Source organism: Crocodylus siamensis, chromosome 4 (genome assembly GCF_052110815.1).
Source record: "Crocodylus siamensis isolate JL-2025a chromosome 4, ASM5211081v1, whole genome shotgun sequence".
In the NCBI taxonomy this organism is placed as follows: Eukaryota; Metazoa; Chordata; order Crocodylia; family Crocodylidae; genus Crocodylus; species Crocodylus siamensis.
This window is the reverse complement of record NC_143398.1, coordinates 73014455-73033943: the sequence shown is the minus strand read 5'-3', so window position 1 is coordinate 73033943 and position 19489 is coordinate 73014455. Positions and strand designations below refer to the sequence as shown.

Below are 19489 nucleotides of genomic sequence, written 5' to 3'. Positions count from 1 at the left end.
CAAAACTTCAGGAGCACAGGGGGGTGAAAAGAGAAGTTTAACTGCACAATTCAAATTTAAGATGCCATGACACAGCTAAAGCATCATGAAATGTATTGGAGTTGGAGGAATTAGAAAGAGCTCTTAAGAGTTACTTGTGCATAAACTGATTTACCCCTTTCTATCCATTCATGAAATTCATCCTGACTCGTTTGGCAGAAAGCCCTTGGCTTGTTCAGATATATTCACAGCCTGTTTGTTTATATTCTTGTTTACCTTTCAGCAAAGGTACGAAGATTGTATGATATTGCCAATGTTCTGACCAGCTTGGGGCTCATAAAGAAAGTGCACGTCACAGAAGAGCGGGGTCGCAAACCAGCCTTCAAGTGGATTGGACCTATGGAATTCAGTGGAAAAAGTGGTAATTTGAGTCTTTTGCTCTGGGAGCACCCTTCCCAGTCTCCTTCTACTGTGTTCTAGCTACAGACTGAGTTGGAATTAAGTGCCTTTATACCCATGTGCAAATAGTAGATGAATTTCTTAATGTTTGTTTCCTGCTACTCCTTAAAAAATGTTATTGTCACAATGTCACAGCAACTGGTGAGATTGGAGATACTTTGGGATCCTGTGGCTGTTTGCATTTTACACTGATCTGCCTAACCACACAACATGCAAAGTAATGGAAAAATAAGGTCCACAGTGCTCAGTGCTGGTCCAGGCTGTGGTCCCCTGTGCTGCAAAGAGGACCATGAATCTGCTGTCACAGGCAGCAGAATATCTTTCCTGTAAGGAGGAAATAGACTTAAAATCTAGAGCTGCTTCTGTGCCTTATGGTCCCTGACATAGAGGGTTTGTCTGAGAAGAAAAAAGGGGCAAAGCAAGGGCATTTCTACAACCTGGTGATCCTTGGCTACCAGAAATGTGTGTGGAATCTAGTGTAAAATAGAGTCCTTTTGTTGCTTAGTTCTGTACTTGAGAGTTGACAGTACCAGGGTCAAGGAGAAAGGTGGGTTAATATTACTGCTGCCTTTGGTGCTCTGCCCCTTTGTCTGCTCATTGTCTGCAGAGCTTGGATACTGCAGACTCCGGGAGGGGAAGGGTGCATTTTTCTTATACACTAATTTTAATGTTTTTGGGTTATTACAAAAATGCCGAAGATTGGAGCCAGAGGTTCCCTTAGTGTCCAGGTCAAAGCTCATTGCCAGGCCAACACTAGAATGACAAAAGGTTTCCTTCAGATGATAATTTACAAAAACATATTCCTTTAGATGAGCCAAGAATGGACATTCCAACATCAGCTGCTTTACCAGAAATGAAGAGAGGAGTGTGTACCCAACATCAAACTTGTACTAATGGGAAACAAAGACTTGCGCGGCATGCTTCATTTAATGCTAGCCAGCCTTCTGAAGGCATCAAAAGGAAGGTCAGCTCTGAACCCAGCAGCCCACATAGGGAGAGGCAAGGTAACTGTCAAGGAGGCTTTCTCTTTCTTACCCCATTGGATTTTCCAAGAGCAGTCACTTAGAGCTCTGGAGCCATGCTCTTATTTTCCAGCAAATTGTTTTGTTCTCTACAGACTGAAACTGTGGTTGGTTTCTTCTGTTGAAATTTGGCATAGACAGATTAAGGTTCTTTAAACAGAAAGGGAACAGATACTTTGCTATATGGCTTCCTGTAAGATGGAGCTTACTGTGACAATCCAGTTTATAGCACTTAAGAATTAAAAAGCAGTCATAAGCCCTGCTAATGGGCCTTACCTTGCATGATGCTGAATGCTTCCTGCATATTGCAGGTTCTGACTTCAAATGATGAGTGGATATTATAAAAAAACACCTGAGTAGAAACATTGCTTTCCATTGTTTTATATTACCAATATCCCATTATGCTTGATTCATCTGTGTGTAATTAACTAAGCATCCCATTTTTCTTTCAGCTTGTACTGTGGGTTCAGATGAATATTGCTCCAAAATGATAAATTTAGCAGCTGTCTGTAGACAGAAAATGGAAGAAGACACAAGGTGAGCTGCCTATTAAAACTCACACTCTGCTCCAGTTCATTACCTTTCCGTTTAATTTAAGGCCAAATGCTGTTCATAGGATAGAGATGCATAATCCCCAGTGACTTCCACTGGGGGGAAAATTGGGTCATTGTGGTGTTTTGTTCTTTCATTTTCCTCTACAAGGTCCACATGAACATGAATCAGTCTTAAATATAGAAAAGGCTGAAAATGTTGAAGCAGTAGATTTAGGCCCCTGGCAGACAGACGTTAATTACATTTAAGAAACGACCAGGGTTGATTTGATTAAAATCAAATCAATTTAAATCACTGGTCAGGAAGCCTCAATTTAATTACTGTTTTCTACAAAATGTGCATTCTTGTTGTTTGATATAATCTTAAAACATATTATTCACAACTCAGAAATAGATGTAGGTTTCATTTTTAGAAGATACACATTGTACATCTTAAAGCAGTGATTTATTTTGATATTTTTTCAGATTAATTTTGCAGCTGCATCGAACTAAATTATGATTTGGTTACTTTTATTTACCAAAGTTAATTGCAGCAGATATTTATGAAGTCATTGGGAGGTGAACTGTCTCCAATTCACTAGATTAATCACGGGTATTTGGGGGATATTTTTGCCATGCTGTATTAGGGGGACATCAAATGAGTGCTGCAGCCATATGTTATTAGCTTGGGGTTTTCTTCACTTCTCTTTTATGGCCTAGCAAGCCTGCTATCATGATAGGTTTTCCCTTCTACCATACCATTCATTCCCTCACTAGATTTCAAATCAATGGAGAGGCTATACTCAGAAACTTATTCCCAAAGACTTCTGAAATATTCTGCTCAAAATGTTTCTCTTTTGTTTTTACTGCCCTTCCCTCCTTGCATTCATCTCCAGACTCCTCCTCCTAGTCCAGATCTACTCCACCCCAAACAATCCTCTTCATTTAACTTCTTGAAACTTTGCACTTTTAGAGAGAGGTAAGGGTTTGACTCTGTATACAGACTTGCAGAGAGACAATAGAGCTGATGGGTGGTTAATCAGGTCTGTTCTGTCTTACCTCCATATACTGCTGTTAACAGGGATGTTGTCTCTGGAGACAAATCCACACTTTGAGAACTGAAACTAAGCATCACAGAGATGCTTAATGGGATCTTCTAGACCGGGGTAGGCAACCCCCCGGCACAGGTTCCAGAGTGTGGCACTCGAAGGCATTTTGCTTGGCATACACACCTCAGAGCAGATGGCAGGGAAGGGGCCAGGGCTGCACTGTCTCAACAAGGATCAGACACCTCGTGGCTTCCCCACCATCCACCCCAGACACACCAACATCTTACAAGTTGAGGTTGCTGGTGTTTTCAGCACTCTTCCCAAAAAGATTGCTGACCCCTATTCTAGACTGAGAACTCAGTCCCATTGGGTAAAGTGGTTTTCTTTAATCTTTACTAATCTGTCGATTAGCCTCTGGGAACCGCATAAGATTGGGCCCCTAATATAGTCTATGGCCTGTTGTGACCTATTTATGAAACTTTTCTAAAAAGGTTGCATGAATATATTGTCTCAAATAGTATATCATTAGAAGTTATAATCCCTATTCCATACTGATATCTTTTGAGCTTTAACATATCTTAAATTAATACTCTTGTTATATATGTTTTTTTTTAAAAGCATCTTAAGAAAAACAATTTTAAAAAATTTGCTTTTAAAAAATCAATTTTTTTTTTTTTTAATCCACCCTGGGCATGATTAACCAGTTAATTTATGTCTTAAGTAGTAACTTGGCCAGATGTTCATGTAATTAATGGTGCAATAAAGCAGGGAATAAGCCACAAAATTATTCAATAACATGCATGCAATAATTTTGTGTCTGGTTCTGGGCTCCCCACGCACTGGTGAGTAACAAGCCAGGTGCCTGGCGAGCTTGCAGCTAAGAGTGCCAGTCAGCTCATTGGGCTTCCCAGCCTCAGAAGTGCCTTGAGGGGATCCGAGACAGAAGTTCAATAAACCGATTTAAACTAAACAGTCAAGTCTGATACATCCATCCCAGTTTCTCTTAAACTGGTTTCAGCCATTTTGAACTGCTGTTGTGTTACGCATTTGAACTAGTTTCGGATCACTTATACCAGTTTGTGTAGAACTTCTGTCCTTAGCCCAAATGTTCCAAACCTTTTTTGCCAGTTCTACATGCAAGTTAATGCTTACTTAATTCCTTAACTGGGGTATAACATGTTAATTGGAAGCAATATCTCTACATAGTCTAGAGCTAACATAGCTCAACCTCTGGCCCATTGGTCAGATATGGCTTGTAGAACCATATCTGGCCTATGGGTCTTGCCACAGGTTGGAAAGTTTGGCAGCGGGGGAGCAGTGTCTGTTAATACAGCCATCAGTCTCTCTTTCCAAATTCCCAAGCCCCATGTGCCTGGTCAAAGTCAGGTCACATTTGCCATGCCCCCTTTTCTCCATGGGCTGGGACCCTATCCCTTCCTCCCCCATAGGGACTAGGCCACACACACAGGATCAGGCCACACCTCCTGCCCTCCTCCTCCCCCTGCACAGGGCTGGGTTCTGACTGAGCCACTCCCCCTTCCCTGCAGGGCTGAGCCATGTCTGCTTCGCCCTTTTCACTTTCCTCCTCCCCACTCTGATTGGGTCCCCTGTGAAGCTAGGTGAAGCTCCCTTCCCCACTGTGGGGCTAGGGTGAGGCCAGGCTTCCTGCTGCTCTGCTTCACATGGCCAGATGTTGCCCACTGGCCCCAGGCACTGCCTATCTGGTCAGGTGGGGAAAAAGGTTGAGAACCACTGGCCTAGAGGGTGGGTTGAAAACAGGACAGACCTTTGCGATGGGAAGGGATAAGCACGCTGCATAGTTGCTCCACTGTCACGATCCAGCTTCCCTGATGATCTTATCTTTTTGTCTGTACCTATCGTGGTTTGAATTTATCTGTGGATGTACGTCATGCAGCCATGCTAGCCCTTGACAGACAGAACTAAATTATAATGCAGCAGCAGCAGACTTGATTAATCAGCCTCTAAGTGATTTGACATGCGATGTAAATGCGTCTCTTCATACCATATCTGAAAATTACTCATTTTGTCAGGTATTCTCCACACCTGGCTCCAGAGAACAGTTTTATTCAAGGATGGTGCATGGAATTTAATTCTATACTAAATGCATTTCACCTTTCTTTATGTTCTTTAAGAATAAAACTTGTGCCCCTGAAGGCATCTTGAATTTAGCAAAGAACCCAACCATAATCTCTCCCTTCTCTGTTCTTCTGGTTCCTAGGGACTCAGATTATTCCCTTAACTCTTTGCCTCACGAAGTGTTTCCTGTTGCTCAGTCAGACATGTTGCACCTCTCTCTGCCAAATGGAACAAATGGCCAAGTTCTGCAGCCTTCCATTTCAACAGTCTCCAAAACAGAGAACGGAAAACCAGCTGTGCTCCCCAACCAGCCCTTTGTTTGCTTCCCTTCCTCATCCCTGTTTATGCTGTATGGCAATCTACAGGAAAGTCTCTCAAAGGAGAACTTTCCTATTGCAGGAGAAAAGGATAACCGAAGCCCTGAGGAGCAGGCCTCACCCCTAAATCCACAGGCTGCTGTAAGTTCAGTTACCTGCCACAAGCGCAGCTCCCAGAAATTAGCATTGCCCTCTATGCTTGTGGGCAACGAAGAGCCAGCTGCCAAAAAGCCAGCTACGGAGCAGAGTGATGCCCCCATCTCACTGGTACTACCCAAGGTAAGAGCGTACATTTAATTAGCGCTTGGGTTTTGCACTAGTAATAATGGCAGGGGAAAGGCTATTATCTCACTTGAAATATTAGCAGTGAATTTTCATCTGGGACAAGACTATCTATTTAAAAATACCACCTCCCACATGCAAATATAATTGTGGAGGGTTGATGGTATATATATCTGGTGTAGTGTTAATTGGAAGACGTGCACTGTGCTTCTAGTGAAACATATCTGCTTTGATGTGCGAGGTACAGTTTAGCTGCTCTACAGAACCAAGGCCCTGATTAGTTGTTACCTTAGAAAAACTTACAGAAAAAGAGTCTTGCCATTGTTTGTATCCCTTTGCCTTGTTCTGTCATGGAGATTCCTTCCAAAGTTGGCAGATCTTTGGGAAGCCCCATGCTTCAACACTGGTTGGCTCTGGTCCCAGTGAGACCCAGCCTAGCAGCACTGTTCAATCCATAGAGCTAGAGGGGAGGGAAGGGAAGGGTATCTTCTCCCTTCTCTCCAGTCTGCTTCTTTCAATAGTATCCCAATCCAACAGTTACTCCCTGCAGTATGGCCCACTGAGCCAGCTTCTGCAAAGGGAGGAGGGTTTCAGAGTTCTCTAAGAGTTCAAGGAGCTGTGCTCTGGCTCCAAATCATCATTATGAACTGGATGTGTTTGAAGTGTATAGAAGGGCGGGCACCATGGTGGCGGGTTTTTCTCCCCCTTCAAATCAACTAAAAGAAACAGTGCCACATCCAGGGTGTTCCTGTAAGAAAATAAAAACTAAATAATATTCCTGATCACTGGAAACAAAATACAGCCCTGTGCAGAGAGCCTGGGCACCACTTAGACACTTACCTCCCATCTAACCTCTCAGAACAAAACTTGAATGGTGCAACTTTTTGTGCTGCCCCTCTGCACTGGTGTGACTCTCACTTTTAAATCAAGGAAGGGTGTGAGGTTACAGCATGGCACTATTTTAATTTAAATTCTTCATTTCCAATTCTGTTTCGCTTAGAAGTCTTTTGAGTCAGCTGAAGGGGAATCTCTCCTGGACGGCAGCTGTGCATCTACTCTACACATAGGAGCTTTTCATCTTGACCTAGGAACTCCTGCAGCTGATAAGTCTGCAGAAAAGGATATAGCTGAACCTTTAGATTCTCTGGAGCAGGAAGAGCCATTGAGGAATAAAGACCTTCAAGAACCCTTGCAAGAAAATGGCAAACAGCCCTTCCTCCCACAGTATCTCTATCTTCAGCCTGGTGCTGGTAAGGATTGTAATCACATCTAGATGTTTTCTGGCTGAAGGATGAAGGCCTGTTTTCAACATAAGTACCTAAAGTTAGATTCTGCAATCCGTGTTTCTGCAAGCTACAATGGCTTGGTTCTCATAAGTGTTGTGGATTAAGTAGGCCATTGACTTCAGTGAGAGCTGTCTGTTCTCAGCAACTCTGAAAACTTGGCCACTTTTTATTTACATAGCAAAATGCAGATCTAAGTGAATAGCTAGGGTCTTAAGTATTCCAGAGCTACCTGCCTTACTCTTCACATTGCAATCGCACTTCTGAACCTTAAGCTTTCTTATCCCTAAAATAAAAAAAATACTAATTGCTAGCAGAGAGAAAACCTTGAATCTTGAATGTGTGTAACTAGTGCAGTGGTGGCCTCATGAGCCTTCAGAAGGCATGACATAAAAATTCTAGGCGAACTTCACACAAGGTTCTTTGGATTCCATAGTCCTGGAATCTACCTTGTTCCAGGATGTAATAGACCTCAATCGTTGTCTGCCATGATTGGCAGAATCAGCAATTCTGCCAGAATTGGCCATACTGAATCTACCAGGCACCTGAAACTTTATATTTTAACCCCCAGTCCTGTCTGCGACTACCCCAAGTGCCGTGGTGTTCCACAGTGGCAAAAAAAAAAACAGTTTGCATTCAAGAGTATAGAAAATTATAAGCTTAGGCTGGTGAATTAGGCAGGACAGCACAGCAACTGAGACCTAGGGTTCTGAGAAGCTAACTTGCTAAAGCCTGGTACAAGCTTCTCTGTTAACTGGTACACATTTGACAGGTGTGTCATCTGGATAACATCAAAAGACTGAGGGACAAGAAGTGGCCTCCTAGAGGACAGAATGGGGATAGAAAAAACAACTGAAAACAGAGAATTGGATATTAGTTGGCGCATCTACATGAGATGCGTAATGCACAGTAAACTAATTCTACTAGCACATCATGGCAAAAACCATGCTAATGCACTGATTGTGCAGTAGAATTAGTCTGCTGTGCATTAAGTGCCACAGACAGACCATGGACCATTGCTACTTTACATTAGCACTGGCTACTGTGTATTTATGTAGTGCCTCGGAGGTACTAAACTTAATGCGCTGTAGTGATGGTGCATTAACACAAGTGTAGACACACCCACTAAGTACTTTGGGTTGTATACAAGCTGGATAGAGGGAAGGGTGCTGGGGAATTTAGAGGCTACCGCCTCAGAATCTGCTCCCTCTGTGACGAAGAGGCCATAGAAGTCAACTGGGTTTCACGTGGGTACAGGGGTTTATCTGCATGGAGTTTGCAGGATGGAGGCCTTAGTAGGAAAATATCAGTCAAAGTGCTTGTAAGATGAGGCAATTTGGGGCCAAGTCCATTGGAAAACAATGAAAGGCTTTCCATTAAATTCAGTAAATTTTGATGGGGCCTACGATGAATGTGGGGGGCAGGGTTGTTTGATTCCAAGTTAAATGTATGTTGTCCAATTTCAAATTATTTCTATTAGTGTGCTAACAATTTATACATGCAAGGTGCACCTTAGATCTTTCATTGATTACTTATGCAGCAGCCAAGGTAGATGGTATGTATGAACACAATCGAAATAGACAAAGAGAAAGAGAAGTTGAGAGAGAAGGCAGTAGAGTCTACAGTACAACATAAATAGTGAGCAGTTCTCTCAGGCATGTGGTCCATTACTTTCTGTGTTTTTGGTGTTTCCTAGGCAACTTCACTCTCTTCTGGTTTTTTTCCCCCTTTTTTGAATAATGAGGTACTAACATAATTTCAGTTTGCCAACTGCATTAATCTGTGATATTTTTTCTCTCTCTCTGCTTTAGGATTAAGTGGTTTTAACTTCCTGTTTTCGGCAAACCAAACTCACAGTGCAACTGGTCTGTCTCCAAGCCAGTTACCTTCGCTTAGCGTTCCCTGTGTGGTAGTGCCATCTACAGCCTTTGCACCCTTTCCTCTGATCTGCTCTCCAGCAATCACCAGTCCACTTTCCCCTGTTCCTCCTGGCTCCTTTCCAAATGCTGCATCCATGAGTTTCAATATGCCTGGCCTAGCATCAACAGCACCCATTTTCATTGGCACCACAGCGATGGTTACTCCAAAGACCTCACAGTTATCTTCAGTGGATCCACAGCAACTGGCTCATTCTGCTGATTTTGCTGTGCACCTGAGTCCTGTGCTCAGAAGATCCTGCAGCACTGCTGAACCGGACTCCCCAGTTTGCATGGGTCACCCAGTCACCCTTCGTAAGCTACAGCAGGTGAGTTATAACCAGGGATAAGGGGTTTTTCTGCTTGCCAAGGAAAAACGCAAATGTTACCTTTAAGGAGAAAAACATGAATTTTCCCCTTTAGAGGAGAAAAATGTGGGAAACTGTTTTCCCTTGCAGGCTGAAAGAGTTCCAGCCTGCAAGGGGCTGCTTGGGGCTGGGGAGCAGGAGGAGGATGATCACAGTTACGGGGTGCCACATGCATGTGTGTGTGCACACATGCACATGGCAGCTAGGCACAGTGATGGAGAGCAGCTCCTTACAGGTAAGTCTATGGGACAGAGGGGTCTTGGCAATGCATGAGGGGACATAAGTGACATGGCAGGGGGGCACATGCCTCCCAGATTTCTGTGCTCACAGTTGGGCATAGGACTACAGCCTGACTGGACTGGCATGGGCAGGAGCTGTCTCCATGGCCCAGCGAGTGGGACCCAGCACAGGAGGTGGTACAGGGTAGGGAAGCTCAATACTGCTGCTGCCAGGACCTCTGTGCCAGCCACACCACCAGCAGCACAAGGAGTAACAGACTGGGGCGGCTTTGCTGCCCTCACTTCCTCCTGCTGCCAGCTGCTTACATACTGGGCCATGGCTCTACCCTGCCACTACTGCCACTCCCCTCAGGCCATGGCTTTACCCTGGAGGGGAGGTGTGGGAGACAATGCAGGTAGCCTGAGGGGGTAGCAGCAGTGGCCAGTCCATGGCAGCGTGGTAGAGCCACAGCTCAGTGCATTAGCGGCTGGTGGTGGGAGGAGGTGAGGGCAACACAGGCCCCCAGCCCCGGTCCATTACTCCTCATGCTGTTGGTGACATAACTGGTGCCTGGGTCCCAGTGGCAGCAATGAATCTCACCACGCTGCTTTGCCTTCCTGCTCTGGGTCCTACCCACTGGGCTGTGGAGGCATTTAGAATTTATTTTATTAGAATGATTGAGGTCAGACATTGGTAAGCTTCCAAATTAGTTTAAAATTGTAAATATATCAATGAAACTTTGTGTTTGAGATATAGATATAGAGTTTTATGGAAAACATGCGGATTTGGGGGGTTTAATTGGAGAACATCAGATTTTTATCAGAGAATTTGCAATTTTTAAATGGAGAAAACCAGGATCCTTGGTTTATAATATTAGTTTAAGGATGGATGGCTGTACAAGATAGAGATAATTGGGCCAACCTGAGTGCAGGCGAACTGGTCCTTGAGTATTTACTCTGCTTAAGTGAGCATGTGTGCCATGTGTTAGAGAAGATCATAAGTTCTGTTATAGTGGTTATTGCTGCAGTTACATTTCAGTCTCTGGGAGAGAGTGAGTTAAATGTAACATGATAAAACTGACTGCATTAAGAAAATATTGCATTAGAGAACAGGGATTACTCATTTTCAAATCTGAGTCAATATTTTTTCCCAGCACTCTGGATTTGACACTGACATTCCCACTATCACATAGTCATTCCAGTAGGCAAGCTCAGAAGGGCTCTGCTTTAATTCAGAGGCCAATGCACTGAAAAAGTCATGTATGGTCTGTGCGTCTCCTCCTGCCTCCCACCTGCCCCCAGCCAAACTCGGTTCTTTAACCACTAAATATTCCCTCCTAGCAGGCAGGGTCATGTTAGATCACAGGGGGTGAAGATATTTAATGAAAAAGCTATATAAAGAACAAGGATTTTAATTCAAGAAAAGAAACTGTTCGGGTTTTTCCTGGGTAAAGAAATCACAAATTCAGAAGAGGGGAGGAATTCAATTGTGCTTAATACTATAATTGGGATCAAATAGGCATTAATTAAAATACATTAGTATTTCCTTCTTCATACTCATTATGCTTGGTTCTGCTTTGGTCTTATTTTTTAAAAATTATAGTTTATTTGGCTGTTGGAGAATGACAAAGACAGTTAAAATGTATTAAACTTTCGGGGAAACCGCAAACTTAAAAAAAAATTTTCCAATAGCAAATTGCTGACAAAAGTGAGTCAGTAAAATATAACCGCTAACATGAGGGAATTATTTTGGATCCACAGAAAAAGGATATTATAGCTGTTATATAAACCTATAGCTATTTTATTTTTTCAGAGTAGGAGTAACATTTTATTATTGTCTGATGTTCCAACCCCACTCCAGTGGCATAGACACTGCAGCGAGCGACTGGAAGCCCAGAGGTTGATGCCATAGCAGAAGCGCTCACAGCACGGCCATGTCAGATTCCAACAAATCTGTGAATTCTGCTAAATACCTTGTCGCAAGGCCCTGAGAAATGAATCTAGAACATCAAATCCTTCCTATTTGGATTTGGTTGTCTAGGTCAGGGCTGTCCAACTGGCAGCCTGTGGGTTGCTTGCAGCCTGAAAAGGGTTAAATTGTGGTCCCTGGGATGGTGACTTGTTGGAGCTGCTGAGCTTGTGCAGCTCTGGAACCCAGGGAGTAAACGCCACCACCATTTGCCTCTGTGTCCCCTTGTCTACCACTGAATTTTAGGGTCTTTGGTCACCCCAGGCAAAGCAGCAGCAGGGGAAAAGAAGGGACAGAAGGCAGCAAGAGCTATGCCTCCTTAGCCCAAGAGCTATGCCAACAAGCTGCCACTGCTGCCAGACATAGGTTGCCTGGTCCAGAAGAAGCCCTGAGGTCTGTATACAGCCCTTGGAGCCAAGTAAGTTGGACAGCCCAGGTCTAGGCCCTGAGATCCAAGATGACCAAATAGATGGTCAGACTGAGATGGCCAAATGGTAACAGATGTCTAAAGCTAGCTTCTAAATCCATATTCTGAAACGAGGCAGGCACATACAGCAGCAACAGCCTGATTTTTTTTCAGTTGTGTAAACAAGAATTCAAAAGACAGTTCTGAAAACTTTAGCCTTCTATCTAACAAATAACTTGTGTGGATAAGCATCAAAGGTGGTGGGGGATGATTTAAGCAAAAATACAATGTTGGGTACAAGAATAAATGGGTAGAAACTGGAAATGGATTCCCAGTCTAAAGTTTCGGAATTAGAAGGTGTCTTGCCATCAAAAGCAAAGATGTTCAGACGCACATAGGAATGGAGAGGATGGAGGTTGGGGAGGACATGCAAAAACTTTCCACTTTAAGTCGAAGCTTGATCACTTGATAAAAGGAATTTCCTGATGTGCTTGCCTGCAGTAGCAGGGGACTCTGTTTGGTGATTCACTCAGTCCCTTCCACTTAACATGCATGCATGTGTATTTTTATTATTATTATTATTATTATTATTATTAATAAGACACTACTGAACTGCCTTTTCTCCTTTATAAAATAGCAATCATCAATCCCCCTTACTCCTAAAAGCATTCGTTCTACACATAACGAGGCCTTTTTCAAAACACCTGGCAGCCTTGGAGACCCTGTGACATGGAAAAAAACTGAAGGCAACCAGACCAGAAATTCCAGCTCTGTTCAGAGAAGACTAGAAATTGATAGTAATGGCACTGACTAACCCAGCTTGCAGTAAAGTGTGGGCAGATTGTAATAGGACTTCATGCTTGTTACAAAAGCTATTGCATGGCAAATAGCTATTACAGCTATAACATAACAAAAGGTGCATGGTAAAATGTTGTCCCTATTGGCATGCTTCCCTGCTATGTGGTTGCCCACTAGGTCTGCTAACTTTCTTCTTCATGAGCCATCACTACTGCTGAAATACATTTATTAATGGTTTATTTAAACACCAATTTGGATTCAAACTTTGTGCTTGGCACAGCAATGTGAGCATTAAATTACTGTTGTGATTTTAATTTTAAAATATACTGTTATTGCTGTGGGGAAATGCAAACAGAGACCTACTGGAGTCTCATGGCTTTATATGTTTTCAGGTGAGCTGTCTAGCACTTACGTAGGGTGAACATTTTTGACATGTATTCTACCTACCCTGAGTAAATCTGTGGTGGAAAGACATAATCTCCTGCAGTTGCAAAACCAGCTGCTTCCTTGCTTCCAGTCTGTCAAGTTCTGCCTCAGCAATGCAACATCTTGTTATTTATTCTCTACATTGGAATGGGATTTCGTGCAAAAAACATTTTTTGTTTTGTATTTTCCAGTTTCAGAACAGATTTCCTCAGGGTATGACTACTTGAATGTTGATTGGTTGTTGTACAATTTGCCCAGCACTTGTTTTACAAAAGCCTAGTAATTTAATAATACAATATGGTTGAATGTATACATGTGGAAAAAGATTAAGACCAAAATAACTGTGAATTTTAACATTTTGTTGTTGTGTTTAATTAACTGTATTAGTCCTTTTTTATGTGTGTCCTTTTCTGAGCAGACAGTACAAGTGAATGGACATAAAGAACCCAAAAGCCAGTTCTTAAACAAATCTGATAAATTCAGTTGGGAATGGCGAGCCTCTAAAAGGTGTGAGTGAACCTGTCATCTCCCATAACGTATGCCTTGAACTCTAAAGACAAGTGATATGGGTGAGCAGTTACTCACATGGCCAGACTTGTGTCCAGTGCATAATTGTTCATTTACAACAGGCCTGTCCAACCTCTAAGTGGCCGAGAGATGCGTGCTTCATGGCATGCACCAGCAGAAGAGGCTTGGGAGGGGAGCCCAGAGCCAATGGCTGCAGTAGGAGCCATAGAGATGTAGGGGAGTAGTGACTGGGTGAGAACCTAGGGGTGGCAACTTCAACTTCTTTTGGGCCTCGTGCCCCTAGTTGGGCAGCCCTGATCTATGGAAAAATCGGTAGCCGTTACTCAGTTTGCAACTGGTTATTTTTAATATGGCTCGAGATGGAGAGGGTGGGAAAAGCCATGACTAGTACACTGGAAGATCATGAAAGGTATTGCATTTTGGCACATACCTGGGTAAATTTTGGAAAAAGGTTGTCAAAGACTGGGAGTCGTACATTTTTCATGGGGCAACAGTTGCTATCCCTCATGAGAAGGGAAGTAAGAAAAATGGGGCATAGAAAAATGGGGCATGTCACATTTAGCATTCTCAGTCCCCAGACATTGAGTGGTCGGTGCTTTTGGAAAATACAGAATAATGTAATGGTTAGTACTGACTTTGGATGTGTTTTCTCTAACAGAGTAGCCTGTAATTACAAGTATGCATTCTCCTTTTATTTAATATTGTCATCATGTTACTTTGGGTTTTTAGCAAATATATGGACAGCCATATCAGCTCTTCTTTCACGTGGTGAGAACTTTATGGACACCTACACACATGCCTGACTCCTGCTCCAACGCGTTCCAATTAGAACATGTTAGAGCAAACTTGATTAATTGAGCCAGCTGGAGCATGCTAATTAGTGTGCTCCAGCAGCCTCAGCATTACATGTATTCAGTGTCCCCACGTTTCAAAATGGCACCATGGGGCACTGTAACTAAAGATCATTGAACAAACTTTAGTTAAAGTGCCCCCACTGCCATTTTTAAGTGCAGGATGTTGAACACACCAAACACTGCAGGCATTTTAATTTGAGTGGCTCCCAAGAGATGCTCTAATTAAAATGCCCTCTGCCCCCACCCATCCTGGAGCACATATAAAGATGCCTTATGTGTTTACTGGTATTTCTCTCTGAGAATAGATGTATGGTCTGTTGCGCTACTTCCCTGGTCTTGGGAGAAAAAGATGCTTTTGTATTTTTGTAATGAAATATGTTATAAAAATGAAATTTAAGAATGAACTTTAGTGGAGGTGGAAGTTGGAGTGTGGTGGCCTTATGTTAGAAGTAGGTAAAGTAACAGCCTTATGAGGGATTGTTATCCCTCTTTTTAAAAAAAGAAACTTATAGTAGAATTTTAATAGGAAACTTCAAATGTGGGGAACGGAACCCTTACCACTGCTAAATTTTAAGTGTCTTTTTTTTTACACTACAATTTGCAAGTTTACAGTGATTGTATCAGAATCAGTTTTTCTTTATACACCCACTCATAAATTGCTTTCCAAAGGGAAATTAAGTCTCTAATTAGTGGCAGCACATGGTGAAGCTGCTGATGCTGCTACTCTTCCTCTGCTAGTACAAATCAGTATGAGCTGGTCTGAAATGGAACCATATTAGGTGATGAGTGTATTGTAGACGCTCCATTTTCATAAACCACATGCCACATGTTAGTGGAATGTCAGTTTATAGAGGGGAGGAGGAGAAGATCACCTAAAATACTGAAACTTGTTTTGCTCCAGAGCTAAAACATCATTGCACAAATCACATCACTTTGTCAGTCTGGGTATTATGTCTATGGCTGGCCTCGCTGTACTTGAAAATCCAGGGACTGAAAATAAATCTTCAGTTTCCAATTTCCACTTCCACATTTTGCCTTTCCCTTAAAGCCTACGGAGCCTGATTCTGATCTTGGGCACACTAGTGTAAATCAGGAGCAACTCCACCACCAAAGCCTGTAGAGGTTGACCAGTGCTAATGAGAGTAAAATCAGGCCAATTTAGAAGTTACTGAGTAGGCAAAGGTTGACACTGGGTGAAGAACCATCCCATTTACATCAATGACCAAACTCTAACTGAGGTAAATGGAAGAAGGAATGGGACCTGCTGCATTTTAAACAATCTGTCAAACCAATGTTGCTTGCAGTATTTAAGCTGCTGAACTAGATTTAGGGTACTTTGGATAGACAAGGGGGAAAGGCAGTCTACACTTCTTATCACAGTGTTCATTAGACAGACAACCCTTGCTTAGGAACAACAGGATTTGTGTGTGCACTGAGGAAAGTGCACATGCTCAATGATATGCAGGGTTTGAGAAACATTTATGTTCTGATACATGTTGGGAGGTGTGTGTATAACCTATATACTTGAATCTACCTACCACGTTTACATTTCTCAATTTCTTTTGTAAATGGTGCTATTTCTATATTTAAAAAGCTCTATTTTTAATGTAAAGCTGCTTCCTGTTTGTATCATTGCACTGCTAGTTTTATATAGGTATTAATTTTATTGCTGAGTGTATATGTTCTTCACTGGTTAGACATGACTTTCTCCTTTCCTTCTATGTAGCCATGTTCATTGTAGCTGCCTTCATATAATTTTACTACATGCTCACTGTTGTTGGGTTTAATTTTTTAAATAATATCTTTTAGACAAACATTAAACTTTTACAAAAAAAATAATAAAACAAAAACAAAACAAAATGCATAGGGTGTGCTTGTTTTTAAGTCTCTAAAGCAGATCCAGGCTGCCCGTCGCTATAGCTGGTGAACACCTACTACCAAAACAGAGATTCCTAAAGTACTTCATAGGGGTTTCCAGGTGCAGGACCTTCCCACCGCCCTGATTTGAGTGCCTGCCTTGGCCATTGCATGCTGGGTAAGAGTTAGAAGGGTGGAGAGGGCCCCATCATCCTGTATCTAACTAAGGTAAAACTCCAGTGGTGCAGAAACTTGACCAGACAAGTTGTCCTGGTCCCTGAAAGATCCACCCATAAAGCAAGGCAGAATGGGAGTAAGGCACTAATGTGCTACAGATTCTGAGCTCTACTGTCTGCTGGAGCCCTATCTGCCATGCTGATAGGGAAAATGAGATACAGCGTGAGGTCAGCATCAGGATAGTCAACCAGGGACAGGCTCAGTAACAATGAGGGTTTATCTGAAGTGGGGGAGGGGGGCAAATTGCAGCATACATGCCCCAAGTAACACAATCCACCTCTGTGCTAGTAAGATTAGGGAGGGGATAGGCAGCCCTGTGGCAGATGGGGTAGGGAGCAGAAATCAGCATCACATCAGTCAAGGAACACAGGGCACAAAGCAGAGCACCAGCTTGGGCACAGAGTACAAAGCTGAACACCAGTGGGTAGGAGAAAGAGATTGGAGTGGTACTTGGGGAGGGAATAGGGCTAATTTGTGGTATGTCTGCCAAAAGTTGGCCCCCGCAGGTCTAAATAATGGCTTTAGCCTCCAGAATCAGCCAAGTAAAGCAGCCCATGTGATAAGAGGTAGGGGGGCCACATACTGCCACTACAGCCTACACTGTGTTGGGGGCCAAGTACAGCTGGTGCAGCTCATACAGTGAGGGAAATCCAGGGGTGGATCCACTGTTTGGCAAAAAGGTGTGTAAAAGCAGCTACCTGTGTTGTGAGGATGGCTGCATCCCTGCTCCCAGCCTCCTCACAGCTCACCAGTGTGCACAGACTGAGCCCCTGGACTTCTTTTAAAGTCCCCACAACAGGTAAGTATCCCCTCTTCCCCTCCGTTCTCAAAAGCACATCCCCACCTCCCCTCTGATTCTCCTATCCCAAATGTGTGCATGTGGAGCAGAGTGAGGCTTCAAAGCTGCTCTTGCCAGACTGCCTGGGGCTGGGCTGGGCTCAGCCTCAGCAGCCGCAGTGTTGATTGGCGGGGTGGCGGGGAGGTTCCCAAACCATTCCCTGTTCCCTAGAAGCAGGTTCATGGAGTGGGAAGTCACCCCCACACCCATCACCACTCCCTGTCACTGTTCCCAAATAAGCCAAGCCCTCATGCAGTCTGACTGGAGTGGACAGCAGCAGCTTCGAAGCTTCCCCCACCAGGAAAAGCAGCAGCCATAGGGGAAAGGATCTCTAAGCATTGAGGGGAAGGGAAGTTTCTCTTCTATTCTGGGGACTTTTAAAGTCCCCAGAGGCTCCACCAGCATGGTCCAGTTCGAAAGTGCACCAGTGTACCTGCCTCTGGATCCACCCCTGGGAATCCCAAGAAAAGGAAACTGCTCCTGGAACCAGCACGATGCATGGCCTGGGGCTGGATGTAGGCACCACATGCACCCTCTCAGCTATACTCAAGTTATACAGCCCTCTTCTACGTTGCAGCCCTACAAACTCAGGTTTGGAACTTGTGCTGTCACTTCAGAGAGTTTTCCTTCACCTCTGTACCTGTTGGACTTAGGGCTTCCTCAGGATCAGCACAGCCTCTGGCTGCTGGCCTGTTCTTTCCTTCACTCCAGTGCAATGAGCAGCACTCAGCAGCTTACAGTATTCTTGCGCTGAGGAACTTCTCATCCAGTCACTTGAGACTGCTGCATGGTCTACAATACACGCACTACCCGAGTAGTATTAAGAGCTAGATCAGGTGACTGTGCCTCAATCTGCGTTCTGAGTTGAACTGACTTTGTCAAATCTTGTGCATCCCTTCTACTGGCTAAAACATTCTGTAGTCTATGCCCCTTCAGCCCACCCCTCAAGGAAGTTGTAGCATAGCAGTCTATAACAGTGGTCCCTGGATTCTGGGGAGTGCTAACTGCCTATTCCTTTGGGGTTTTTTTACTTGTGGGAAAGGAAGTGGAAGGCAGGGAAGACTGGCCTGTCCTATGCCTGATGCTAGGGCAGTCCAGGGAGTAAACTGCCATACAGCAGCATGACTGATCCATCCTGGCTTTCCCAATAGGTTGAGCAGATTGTGCACTGTACTTCTACCCCTGTGTGCATGAGGAAGGGTGGGAAGCACATTTACCTAATGTTCTTCTAAGGGCAAGCTAGCTCTGCAGCACCCCGTCACAGAAAAGAGGAATGGCTTACCAGTACAAACTGCAAAAATGTGAAACTAATGTCAAATTGATGTTAGTAGATCCTGATGGAACTATGTATATAGTAAAAAGAAATACTGTATATGCTCTTCTCAGCCATGGCTAATTTGCCACCACTTATTACACTATCCATTGATAACCTGCCATTCTAAAATTGGCATATTTAAAATTTCTTCATTGTACAGGGCAGGATAGGAGAAAGAGAAACACCTTACAGACTAACTAAATCAAAGATGCGTTAAGATTTCTTGAGCCTGAGAGAACAACATAGCATCGGATGAAGTGAGTTCAGGCTCACACAAGCTTATGCATCTCTGATTTAGTTAGTCTGTAAAGTGCATCTCAACCCCGCCTGCTACCTAGCTTCAGACTAACACAGCTAACTACCTCACTCTGTTCATTGTAAAAGTGAACCAAACCAGCAATTTAATGTGAGAGTTAACAGGCAGAACCAGTGATGTGCTGAAAGAACAAGTGTCAGCCCTGGTGGAATGTGAGTTCTGCACATCCTGAAATGACAAATGCAGTAGTGACGAGCAGTTACGTTGCTCCTACCCACCTCATCAGCACCCATGCTATTATGCCTCTTGCCCTAGTTCTCCACATGATGGCAGTAGTGCCTGTGTGACGACTATATTTATCAAAACCATTTTTAAAACACATATCAAAAAAAAATAATAAAACCAGGCACCTGATTATAGACTATCATTCTCCAAGGGGATGAATCGCTAAGATAAACTAAAACAGAAACATCCAACTTAGATAA

At 43.4% G+C, this 19489-nt stretch overlaps 1 protein-coding gene across 6 annotated transcripts in view; it reads left to right on the top strand.

Annotated features, from left to right (window-relative positions):
* Window positions 1-16356, top strand: part of E2F7 (E2F transcription factor 7) — a 29892-nt gene extending 13536 nt beyond the window's left edge. Inside the window, exons 7-14 of one of the 6 annotated variants that reach the window (XM_090042574.1) lie at window positions 263-400; window positions 1248-1442; window positions 1913-1997; window positions 5279-5732; window positions 6736-6985; window positions 8830-9263; window positions 9393-9537; window positions 12533-12709. In XM_090042574.1, the coding sequence (XP_089898700.1) occupies window positions 263-400; window positions 1248-1442; window positions 1913-1997; window positions 5279-5732; window positions 6736-6985; window positions 8830-9263; window positions 9393-9537; window positions 12533-12558 (1727 nt within the window). In that variant the 3' untranslated portion in view covers window positions 12559-12709. Of the gene's footprint in view, window positions 1-262; window positions 401-1247; window positions 1443-1912; window positions 1998-5278; window positions 5733-6735; window positions 6986-8829; window positions 9264-9392; window positions 9538-11333; window positions 12502-12532 lie in introns of those variants that run through there. The other 5 variants (XM_090042575.1, XM_090042576.1, XM_090042573.1 and 2 more) reach the window with 5 other exon arrangements.
* The last annotated feature ends 3133 nt before the right edge of the window (window positions 16357-19489 follow it).